Here is a 12,091-nt window from a genome sequence, read left to right as displayed (position 1 = left end):
TTTTTTCAGGATGGCTACCCTACAGAAAGTATAGTCAATACAGTTTATTAAATAATCCATCCTTCACTTCCTGTCTCTTCATTCCCTTTGAAATGCCACCTCAATTATGTGCTAAATTCTCATACGTATTTTGACTGCTTACTGGATATTTTTTGTTCTTACCTGTTATCTATTTATCCGTACCATATGCTGATGTTACATTGTTTTAATTATCACATTTGGTGACATGTTTTTTAAATCTAGTATGCCTAGTTCTCCCCACCTCACTCCTTTTTTTCCCCAGGTATTTTATGGCTCCTCTTGCTTGTTTTTTGTTTTTTTGAATTTTAAGAGATGGCCTCATTCTGTTGCCTAGGCTGGAATATGGTGCTGTGATCATAGCTCACTGTTACCTTGAACTCCTGGGCTCAAGTGATCCTCTCAGTAACTAGTTGCTTGTTTTTAAACTCAACATTTTGGAAGTTTTTGGTCTGCATACTAAGAATTTAATTCTACTAAGGTTAGAGAATTTCTCCACTTTTATGTTTAGGCATGTAGTCAGAAGGTTAATTTAGGGATTTGTTGCCTACCTGCATTATAGTCATATATGGCTTAACAACAGGGATACATTCTGAGAAATGCATCATTAGGCAATTTCATCATTGTGCAAACATCAGAGTGTACAAACCTAGATAGTATAGCCTACAGCATACCTGGGCTACATGATATATAGCCTGCTGCTCCTAGCCTAGGAACTAACACAGCACTGAATACCACACTGTACTGAATACTGTAGGCAATTGTAACATGATGGTATTTATGTATTTAAACAGAAAAGGGGCTGGGCACGGTGGCTCACACCTGTAATCTCAGCACTTTGGGAGGCTGAGGCAGGTGGATCACCTGAGGTCAGGAGTTCAAGACCAGCCTGGCCAACATGGTGAAACCCCATCTCAACTAAAAATACAAAAATTAGCCGGTTGTGGTGGTGCATTCCTGTAATCCCAGCTACTCGGAGGCTGAGGCAGGAGAATTGCTTGAACGCGGGAGACGGAGGTTGCAGTGAGCCGAAATCGCGCCACTGCACTCCAGCCTGGGTGACAGCAAGACTCCATCTCAAAAACAAAACAAAAGGAACACCAGAAAAGGTACAGTAAAAATACGGTATTATAATCACTTTGTTTCATTGTTACTTAGATGGTCTGGTAAATGTAAAATAGTGTCCTATGTGCATTGAGATCTAGCATTTTGTATGAGTATATTTAAATCCAAAAACCATTTTTTATTCATTGCTTCTTGATGTGAGAATTTCAGTTCTTCTTGTGCTTTGCTTTCCTCTGTAGCATGATACCAGTAGTCCTTTGCTAATCAGTGGAACCTCTGCAGCTGAGCTCCCATGGGCTGTAAAAGTAAGTAAACTTTGTAACTGTTCTCTCACCCCTTCACTGCTTCCTATCCACTCTCTCTCTACCTCTGAAATATATTGCTATCTGCATTAGACTTTCATATATATGTTTAAGGAAAGGTAGGGGAGATGATGTTACTGGTGTTTCTGAGGAATCTTTTGGCTCTGTCAGTTGTTTTGTGACAGTATTGATCTAATCGTGTATCTGTTATAATGTAAAGAAAAATGGTGATGTCATAATCCTATATTAACTAAAATATTTGATTAAAAGATAGTTTACCCCACTGGTATTATTTCTTACTTGAAAATTCTGGTTAACTATGTATTTTCTATATGACTCTAAAACAAATAATTCTTTTTTTTTTTTAGGCATTTTTTTCTTTTTTATTTCTGTACGATTAAAATAAAATAAGCATTAGTACGATTTTTACAAATATTATTTTAATGAAGCTGGTACAGACAATGTCCATTTAAAACCCATATCCCAGGCCAAAAAGTACAAATAAAATCAAAAAGAGCAGTGTTCTGTTGTATTCATTTCTGCATGTATAGGTTTATTAATTGCTAATGAAAATTAGAACTTTTCTGGGATCTTCTGACAAGATTTAAAAAAAAATCTTAAAATGCCTTTTCTTCAGTGAAGCCATCTTTGGAGTTAGTCATTACTCTCACCTTGTCTGTCATCTTGACTTCAACCTGATATTCCTCTTCTTTGGTCCAGACCCTCAAATTTTAAAAGTAGCTTCAAGTTAAGGAAAGATCATTTTTCCACAGTTCAGTTCTCTGAAAAACTTCCATCTCCCACTGAAAGTCACAGTCCAGGAGTGAAGCAATCACATGCTAGAACATCAGGGCCAATTGGAAAGTCGTTATGAACACTTGCGTTGGTCGATCTTATTTATCACCACAAGCCTGAAAATGCAATGTCCTGAAAAAGGTGGCCTCTCTGTGCACACGTAATTTTTAAAAAGGAGAGGGTAATATGAAGGGGACTGAGGCTTGACCACCCAAAATCAGCACAATGGAAACAAACAATAATGAATAATGAGCACTATAATTCAAATTACCAGATGTTTCAAAGAGATGGGGTGCCAGTTTTCAATTCCGTTTTGAACACCATGTTACAAAAGAACTATTTTTAAAAATAAAAAAGGATTGAGGGAAAAGAAAAAAAATAAAAAGAATATCTAAACTGTTGAATGACCCCCCGTTTGTTCCTGATAAACTTCAATCACATCTTCTTCCTCCATTCCCAGTTCTTTTGGAGTATGATTATCAGCAATTCTCTGACCCTCAAAGGAGATACCTGATTGAATTCATTGGAACGCCCTGTCTTTGACAATATGATTCTAAGAGTTTCTTGAGATGTGTTGTCATTTTCACTTTGAAGTGAATCTCACTGCTATCCTGTCCAATGACTTTGAGTTTAATATATTCACCTTCCTTCTTATCTCCCAAATCCTCAGTTGAAGGTTTTGCCTCCTGGTCAGACATGATGATGGTAGCTTCACCCGGGGGTCTCCGCACAGCAGCGGCCTTGGGTAGGCAGAACCTCGCTCTGGGGTTTACAAATCCGTCTCCCTTCCCCACAGCACAACACCGTGAACAAACAATTCTTTATGAAATCTTTTTAGAAATAGGTATTTTGCATTATAATTTTTCAGAGCCAAATCATATCGTACTAGATTTTAAAAACTTGTAATCTGAAAATGCTTATACTATAGCAGATCAAATGAGCTTTGATAAATGTGTACAGTTTTTTTGAAAACCATTTTTATTTGTATGTCTTTGTATGCTGTGGACTGTGCACTAAGTTTTAAAAGTGTGGGAATATGGCCTTGACTGGGCAAATAATGAAGAATAGTTTTTCATGTTATTCAAATAACTTAAAATTTTAGGAGATACCTTGTTATTGACAAGAAAAAGAAATATTGCTTTGGGAAAAATGGAGAAATCTTGATGTTTATTCCTGTAGTAATTATTTTATTTTTAAAAATTTATTTGTGGCTCACGCCTGTAATCCCAGCACTTTGGGAGACTGAGGTGGGCAGATCATGAGGTCAGGAGTTCAAGACTAGCCTGGCCAATGTAGTGAAACCCCGTCTCTGCTAAAAGTACAAGAAAATTAGCTGGGCATGGTGGCAGGCGCCTGTAATCCCAGCTTCTCAGTAGCCTGAGGCAGGAGAATCGCTTGAACCCGGGAGGTGGAGGCTACAGTGAGCCGAGATAGCGCCACTGCGCTCCAGCCTGGGTAACAGTACGAGACTCCTTTTAAAAAAAAAAATTTTTTTTAATTTATTTGAACTGTACCTCATATCATCTTTAGAGAGTCATGGAATGTCACTAATTAGCTATGTGTTCTTATAAAAGTTACTTTTTTGCTATTGATCTATTTAAGTGAGAGGGTTGGACTAGATGTTTTTCAAAGCCCTTCTACCTCTGAAATATTTTGATTCTAACCCAATAGTTGGAAAATAAAGATGGAGTTCCAGCTACAAAAACAATGGGCAACACTAGACTCTTGGGTAAAGTCACTTTGAAATTACTGTTTCCTGTGTATTTTTTTCTTGCATATCTTTACAATGAATATTGTATTTTGATGAAAGTGAAAAATGTTTTCTGAAAGATAGTTTAAAAACATATGTAGTCTATTCTTTAAGGACTTGGTTTTTATAACTGTAGTTAAATCCTTTTCTCTATTAGTTAACTTGTGATTTTGTTTTTTATTGTAGCATGAAGATAAGGCCAAATATGATGCAATTTTTGATAGTTTAAGCCCAGTGAATGGATTTTTATCTGGTGATAAAGTGAAACCAGTGTTGCTCAACTCTAAGTTACCTGTGGATATCCTTGGAAGAGTAAGATATTATTTACTCCTAAATTTAATTTTTATGTGTTTTAATTTTATATCTATAATACTAGGATCATGTATAGCTCTTTGTTAAAAATGTACAAATCTTATTTTAAAGTTGTATCATTACAGGATTTTTTGTTTTCTGACTTAATGTATAAAATTATTGCCAGCTTATTTCTGTATTTGGTTATTCCCTGTAAAAATGAGTGGTTGAAATTAATTACATATGTAAGCCCCTTAAGTAGGTCCTTTTTTAGTTTGTGCTGTATACTCTTGCCCTTCTATTTGCTTGAGTTAATTTCTAGAGACCATCAGTATTTTATGTCTGCCATTTACTCTGTGGCTGTATCATGGTGTCTTGTTGTAAGGAATAGTTTTATCTCTGAAACCATAAATTCCACTCTGTAACTTGTACTTCCGTCTTTATAGAGCTCTTTTCCAGAAACTTGCAAGACTAATTCTTTGACCGGTTTTACTAAGACCTTTAAATCTGACTTCTTGGCTGGGCACGGTGGCTCACGTCTGTAATCCCAGCACTTTGGGAGGCTGAGGCGAGCAGATCATGAGGTCAGGAGTTCGAGACCAACCTGGCCAATATGGAGAAACCCCGTCTCTACTAAAAATACAAAAATTAGCCGAGCATGGTGGCGCGCAGTCTATAGTCCCAGCTACTCAGGAGGCTGAGGCAGAAGAATCACGTGAACCCAGGAGGCGGCGGTTGCAGTGAACTGAGATCACACCACTGTACTCCAGCCTGGCGACAAGCAAGACTCTGTCTCAAAAAAATAAAAGAAAAAAATCTGACTTTTTTACTTTTCCCGTTTTTTCAATTTTTTCACTGTGATAAATATACATATCATGAAATTTAATATCTTAACCAATTTTAAGTGTACAATTCAGTGGTATTAACTACATTTCCATTATTATGCAACTATCCCCAATATCCCTCGCCATGAATTATTTTCCTCCTGTAAAAGTAAAAGTTTATTCCCCTGTCTTTTGGTCTACAGCTTCATGTCTATCCTTAGCCCCCTTTGCCATGTTATTTTTCTGTCTCTCCTGCCTGATGAAAAAGCGTGAAGTAAGTTATCTGCCTTCTCTGGTGCATGTGGACTACTGAGCAGGTGTAGTAAGATTGGTGTTGCTGTAAATTTATCTTTACCAGCTTCAGCTGGGCTTCTCTGTACTGCCAGTCACTCTTGTACTGTTTCCACAGTGATTTCTCCATAATCCTCTGCATATTTCAAACCTTATCTACTCTCTTTATATCTCTTGCCCTTTCTTTATTTTTTATTTTTTTAAATTTTTTTTGAGACAGAGTTTAGCGTTTGTTGCCCAGGTTAGAGTGCAATGGAGTGATCTTGGCTCACCACAACCTCCGCCTCCCGGGTTCAAGCAATTCTCCTGCCTCAGCCTCCTGAGTAGCTGGGATTACAGGCATGTGCCACCACACCCAGCTAATTTTTATGTTTGTAGTAGAGGTGGAGTTTCTCCATGTTATTCAGGCTGGTCTTGAACTCCCGACCTCAGGTGATCCACCCGCCTCAGCCTCCCAAAACGTTGAGATTACAGGTGTGAGCCACCGCACCCGGCTGCCCTTTCTTTAATTCCCTGCTTCAGCAGGTTACATAGGGTCAAATCCTGGCTGCACCACTTCTTAGCTGTGTGACCTTGGGCAAGTCATTAGAAAGCCATGTCTAAGTTTTCTAATCTTTAAAAGGGACATAATTCTCAGCTTATAGAATTGTAGGGATTGAATGTGATAATGTATGTTAAGTCCTACTTTTTACCATGATTGCTACGTACTCTTTGAATGCTAGCTGCTATGATGATGACAACCACCATATCACCATATTAGTACTACTACTGGATCGATGTTATATAGATTTTAGGTGCTCAATAAATACTGATTTAAACGCCATTTTTTAGTATTGTTTCCCACTATTTCTCCCCTGTGTGATTAGTGTGGAATTTCTAAACTATAAATACACTGTTGTTATTACTTAAACGTAACTTTTTAGTAGCTTTCCATTGCACTTAGAATAAAGCCCAAACTCCTTTCAAGGCAATTATAACCAGACACTTGCTTATCTCTAGCTCTACTTTTAACTCTCAACAGTATCCTTTTTTTTTTTTGAAGAAACAGGGTCTAGCTCTGTTGCCCAGGCTGGAGTGCAGTGGCATATCATAGTTCACTGCAGTCTTGATCTCCTGGGCTTAAGGGATCCTCCTACTTCAGCCTCCTGAGTAGCTTGGACTACAGGTGCACGCCACCATGTCCAGCTAATTTTTTATTTTTATGTTTTGTAAAGACAGGATCTCTTTATGTTTCCTAGGCTGTTTCACACTCCTGGGCTCAAGTGATCCTCCTGCCTTGGCCTCCCAAAGTGCTGGGAGGCCATATGGGCATAAGCCACCATGCCTAACTAGTATACTTTCTTTCCCTGCCCTCAAGTAGCACATGAACTGAAAGAATATTAATCTTTTTCAATTCTCCTCTTTTTAAGGTTTGGGAGTTGAGTGATATTGACCATGATGGAATGCTTGACAGAGATGAGTTTGCAGTTGTAAGTAATCTAATGCTCTCAACATCTTCACTATCTTAATGATTTTCTTACATGCAAATTTCCTCTTTTAGTTCATCCTTAGAGGAAAACTATATTCCCATCAGGGTCTCGAACTCCTGACCTCAAGTGATCTGCCCACCTCAGCCTCCCAGAGTGCTGGGATTACAGGCATGAAACCACTGTGCCCGACTGGTTGAACATTCTTACATAGAATTTATTTTCTAAACAAATGGGTAACAGAAAATGTGTGGTTTGCCATCTTCATTTTATTTGGCTTTAAGGTACACAGGAACATGTACTTTGTATAATTACTGTAAAGTAATCTTTTGTATCACAACCTGAACAGGTATCTTAGCACCTGCTTCTATTATGGAATAATTTTGCTTCAAATGTATCCCCCATATTTCACATTTCCTTTTATTTCATTAAAAAGAAACATGAGTAACACTTGAGTTTCACTTCATTTGTGAAAGCAGAAAAGTTTTGACATTTTATCTGAAGACGTGTCATCTTAGTAATTGAATAGTTAATTCCAAATAGGATTGTATTCACCTCTTCCTTAAAGGTTTGATAAAACTTTGCTGTGAATTCATCAGTGGTAAATTTCTAATTTCCCTTTTACTCTCAATTTTTCTTTTTATTTTGGTAAGGAATTGTTAATTTCTTTTACTTTCAAACTTGTTGCTACAAATTTGCGATATTCTCTTTTGTGGTTGTTCTCTTTATTCATGCCAAGTCTTGAGAATACTCTCACTTGTTTTTTTTTTACTTAATCTGATTTTGTCTAGTTTCTTGATCTGTTAGAAAAAACATCTTTTGAATTTACTTATCCTTTCTATTATGTTTTAACTTTTAAGTTAATGATGTTTAACTTTTAATTCCCTGTTATATTTTCTTATTCTTTTTATTTTAAATTTCTTGGAGATGAGTATTATGTTTCTTCAGTTCTCATTATCTATAATACTGAAATCATTTAAAGGATATATTTACCCTTGAATACAGGTTTAGCGAGATTCCATAGATATTGGTATAAAGTTTTCTCCTTTATACAGCTTTTTAGATAGTTTTTAGTTTTCTTTTGTTATCTGGTTAGGAATATGTTTCCTAATTTCAAAGTGGTTAAGTTTGGTTGGTTTTTGTTACTTTGATGTGTACTTTCAACTTGATTGGATTATAACTAGAAAAATGTAGTCTATAAAATGTCTAATTAAAAAAAATTAGTTAAGGCTTTCTTTGTTGCCAAGTTTATGACCTATTTTTACATATAGTCCATGGATATGGCAGTATTTCTGTTTGGAGGATATTAGAGTTTTATAAATTCATTATATCAAATTAATTTAATTTAATTTAATTTTTATTTTTTGAGATGGAGTCTTGCTCTGTCGCCCAGGATGCAGTATAGTGGCATAATCTTGTTTCACTGCAACCTCCACCTCCCAGGTTCAAGCGATTCTCCTGCCTTAACCTCCCAAGTAGCTGGGATTACAGAAGTGCACCACCACATCTGGCTAATTTTTGTATTTTTAGTAGTGACAGTGTTTCACCACATTGGCCAGGCTGGTCTTGAACTCCTGACCTCAGGTGATCCGCCCGCCTCAGCCTCCCAAAGTGCTGGGATTACAGACGTGAGCCACCACACTCAGCTTCAAATGTATTGATTATTTAGTTTCTCTTTGTCCTTCCTTTTCTTTTGTTTTTGGCCCTTCCTTAAATTTTCCTCATTTTCCACAAGAGCCAAATGAAATAGGCAGGATACATATTACATTTAAAAAATGCAGAAACAGAAACTTAAAGTGACTTGAATTCGTGGTCACAGGTCCCTAGTCTTTTTAATTTTAATTTGTGTAGTAGTTGGGAAATGGTAAAGGATACTCCCTCGCAGTGGTGACAGAAGTTATCTCAGCCGCATTTCAGGGTTTGAGCCATTGTTTGTGGGATGCTTTTGGGAATGGGGCCATATTGAAGAGATTTCTGTGATGATATACTTTGAAACATTGTCAAACCGTACACATAAACTTCTCATAAATTGTTTTTGTGGTAAGAATATTGGTGTAAAATCTTTGCAGTGGTATGATGTAATGAGGGATTTTTTTTCTCATAAAGACAAATTTTTTTTTTTTTTTTTTAAGACAGAGTCTCACTCTGTCACTCAGGCTGGAATGCAGTGGTGGCATTTCGGCTCACTGCAGCCTCTGCCTCCTGGGTTCAAGCGATTCTTCCACCTTAGCCTCCTGAGGAGCTGGGATTACAGCCATGCACCACCACCCCCAGCTAATTTTTTGTATTTTTAGTGGAGACAGGGTTTCGCCATGTTTGCCTGACTGGTCTCAAACTCCTGATATTAGGTGATCCACTTGCCTCGGCCTCACAAAGTGCTGGGATTACAGGCATGAGCCACCTCTTCTGGCCCAAGACGAAAATAGAATAGATGGAGAATAGTACTGTCATCATTTGATAAATAGTAGTGTATGCTAAGGTAAATGAATAAACACAATTTATCTTATATGCCTGGAGCCTTTTCCCAGGCAACTGGCCTTTTTGGAAAAAAAAAAAAGAAAAAAAAAAACTTTATTAAAAGAATAATTTTTGAATAATAAATACATTTGAATAATAAATTACTACCTTGAATTTTGTTTTAAATAGTAGACACCCCTTTATCTTCTCCTAGATTTGCTTGTTAATCATTTTGCACATTTGCTTTCTCCCTGTATCCATATTCTTCAGAATTTTTTCCTAGTTTTAAACTCTAGCTTGTGTGATCTTAATACTGCTTCTCCTGTTCCCTCTTTGTTTGAATTACCTGATATTTCTTATGTTTGTTGTGTATGTCTCTTGAAAATGGCAGATTTCTATATTTTAATGCTTTGCCTAATTAGTTTTTACAGTAACAGCACTTATATTGATTTGATTTTCCCTTCCTTGCGTATTTATTTTATATATTTATTTTCTCTGTTTCTTACTGTTGCTTATTATCAAGTTGTGATTCATTCCCTTACCCCGCCTCCCAGTTAATATGGAAATTTTGTTATAATGTCTTGTTTCATTAATAGTTAATACAGATTGAGCATCCCTAATCTGAAAACCCAAAATTCGAAATACTACAAAATCTGAAACTTTTGAGTACTGACATGACCCACAAAGTGGAAAATTCCACTCCTGGTCTCATGTGATAAGTTGCAGTCAAAACTTTTGTTTCATGCACAAAATTGTTAAAAAGATTATATAAAATTATCTTAGGTTATATATATAAAGTTTATATGAAACAAATGAATTTCATGTTTAGACTTGGGTCCCATCCCCAAGATAGGATAATATTCCAAAATCTGAAGAAAAAAAAAAAAAGATAATATTCCAAAATCCGAAAAAATCCAAAACACTTTTGGTCCCAAGCATTTTGGATAGGGGATTCTCACCCTGTGCCCCTTTTCCTGTACTTGAACTTATTTCTCCTATATTGAAAACAAGATTTTTAATCCTTACTCTAGCAAAATGAGTCCTTTAGATTATCTTTACTAATTTTCTTTCCCCCTCATGTTCTTTTCTTTTCTTCTTCTTTTTTCTTTTTTTGGGATGGAGTCTCACTCTGTTGCCCAGGCTGGAGTGTAGTGCGCGATTGATCTCGGCTCAGTGCAAGCTCCACCTCCCAGGTTCACGCCATTCTCCTGCCTCAACCTCCCCAGTAGCAGGCACTGCCACCACGCCCTGCTATTTTTTTGTGTGTGTGTGTGTGTGTGTGTTTTTAGTAGAGACCGGGTTTCACCATGTTTGCCCGGGTGGTCTCGATCTCCTGACCTCGTGATCTGCCCGCCTCGGCTTCCCAAAGTGCTGCAATTACAGGCGTGAGCCACTGCGCCTGGCCCCGCCTCATGTTCTAATTCCAGAAGACCTTAGAACATTTTTTTGTGACTCAAATCTAGATTCTGCTCAGTTAATTTCGTTCTTTTGGTTTTGGTATTTTTCTTCCAGTTTTGTTCAATATTAGTAACTAGTATTCTTTTGGTTAGAATTCTTCTGATAAATCTTTTTTTATCCCTGTACTTTAATAAATAGAGCAACACAATTTGTACTCTTATTTAAAATTATAATTATTGCAAGATAGCCAGTGTAACTACAACTGCAAGTCATTGATTTGTTTTTATTTATTTATAAGCATCAATATTTTACAAAACTGAATTTTGAGAGCTGGTATCATTCTTCCTTGAAAATTGAAGTAACTAAAAAAATACTTTTGCAGTAGTGACATAGCTAAGATCTGAACATTTTAAAGTATCCTCTTAAATAATAAAATATAAAGATAATGTACTTATTTATATGATCAGTCCTTTTGGCCTATGGCACTTTATAGTCTGCCAGGATTTTGGTTTGTTGCAGTATAATACAAGTTTAGGTCTTATTTTACTAAATAATCAAAACTGAGTTGAACATAGGAATCTTTTTGTTCAAGACTTACCTGTAAAATTCTTGCCCATTCCCCCTTGGGTTAAATGCTTTTTGTTTGTTTGTTTTAAAGACCCCGTGTCTGCTTTGTGTTTAATTTTTTGAATGGGAAGAAATAAAAATGAAGTTAAAGAGAGACTCTAACTTGGTGGGTTGAATTTCAGTATAGATTTTTTTAAGAGTAACTTATTTCAGTAACCAAAACTTGATTGAACTTGAGCCTATGTTTAGACTTACTTTTAAAATTCTTAACCCGTTTCTTTTATTTTATAGTGTAAATGGGATTTTTGGTTTATCTTTTTATTTTATTTATTTATTTATTATTATACTTTAAGTTCTAGGGTACATGTGCACAGCATGCAGGTTTGTTACATATGTATACATGTGCCATGTTGGTGTGCTTGCACCCATTAACTCGTCGTTTACATTAGGTATATCTCCTAATGCTATCCCTCCCCCTAGCCTACCCCACAACAGGCCCTGGTGTGTGATGTTCCCCACCCTGTGTCCAAGTGTTCTCATTATTCAATTCCCACGTATGAGTGAGAACATGCGGTGTTTGGTTTTCTGTTTTGTGATAGTTTGCCGAGAATGATGGTTTCCAGCTGCACCGATGTCCCTACAAAGGACACGAACTCATCCTTTTTTATGGCTGCATAGTATTCCATGGTGTATACGTACCACATTTTCTTAATCCAGTCTGTCATTGATGGACACTGGGGTTGGTTCCAACTCTTTGCTATTGTGAATAGTGCTGCAGTAAACATATGTGTGCATGTGTCTTTATAGCAGCATGATATATAATCCTTTGGGTATATACCAAGTAATAGGATGGCTGGGTCAAATGGT

The 12,091-nt window shown here is 36.6% G+C and overlaps 1 protein-coding gene and 1 pseudogene across 2 annotated transcripts in view; one reads left to right on the top strand and one right to left on the bottom strand.

Moving 5' to 3' along the window:
• The window catches only part of LOC105534938 (epidermal growth factor receptor substrate 15-like), a 28,829-nt gene extending 18,698 nt beyond the window's left edge, over positions 1-10,131 (top strand). Inside the window, exons 6-9 of the mRNA XM_011973877.1 lie at positions 1,323-1,388; positions 4,117-4,242; positions 6,746-6,805; positions 8,935-10,131. Coding sequence (XP_011829267.1) covers positions 1,323-1,388; positions 4,117-4,242; positions 6,746-6,805; positions 8,935-9,096 — 414 coding nt within the window. The 3' untranslated portion in view covers positions 9,097-10,131. The remainder of the gene's footprint in view (positions 1-1,322; positions 1,389-4,116; positions 4,243-6,745; positions 6,806-8,934) is intronic.
• LOC105534847 lies at positions 1,908-2,983 on the bottom strand (annotated as a pseudogene). The gene has a single exon (XR_001005340.1). The product of XR_001005340.1 is annotated as a small ubiquitin-related modifier 1 pseudogene (transcript).
• Positions 10,132-12,091: the final 1,960 nt, after the last annotated feature.

This window comes from Mandrillus leucophaeus, unplaced genomic scaffold (genome assembly GCF_000951045.1).
Source record: "Mandrillus leucophaeus isolate KB7577 unplaced genomic scaffold, Mleu.le_1.0 Scaffold14, whole genome shotgun sequence".
NCBI lineage: Eukaryota > Metazoa > Chordata > Mammalia > Primates > Cercopithecidae > Mandrillus > Mandrillus leucophaeus.
Note: the sequence above shows the minus strand (reverse complement) of the source record. Positions and strands in the feature narration are given on the sequence as shown.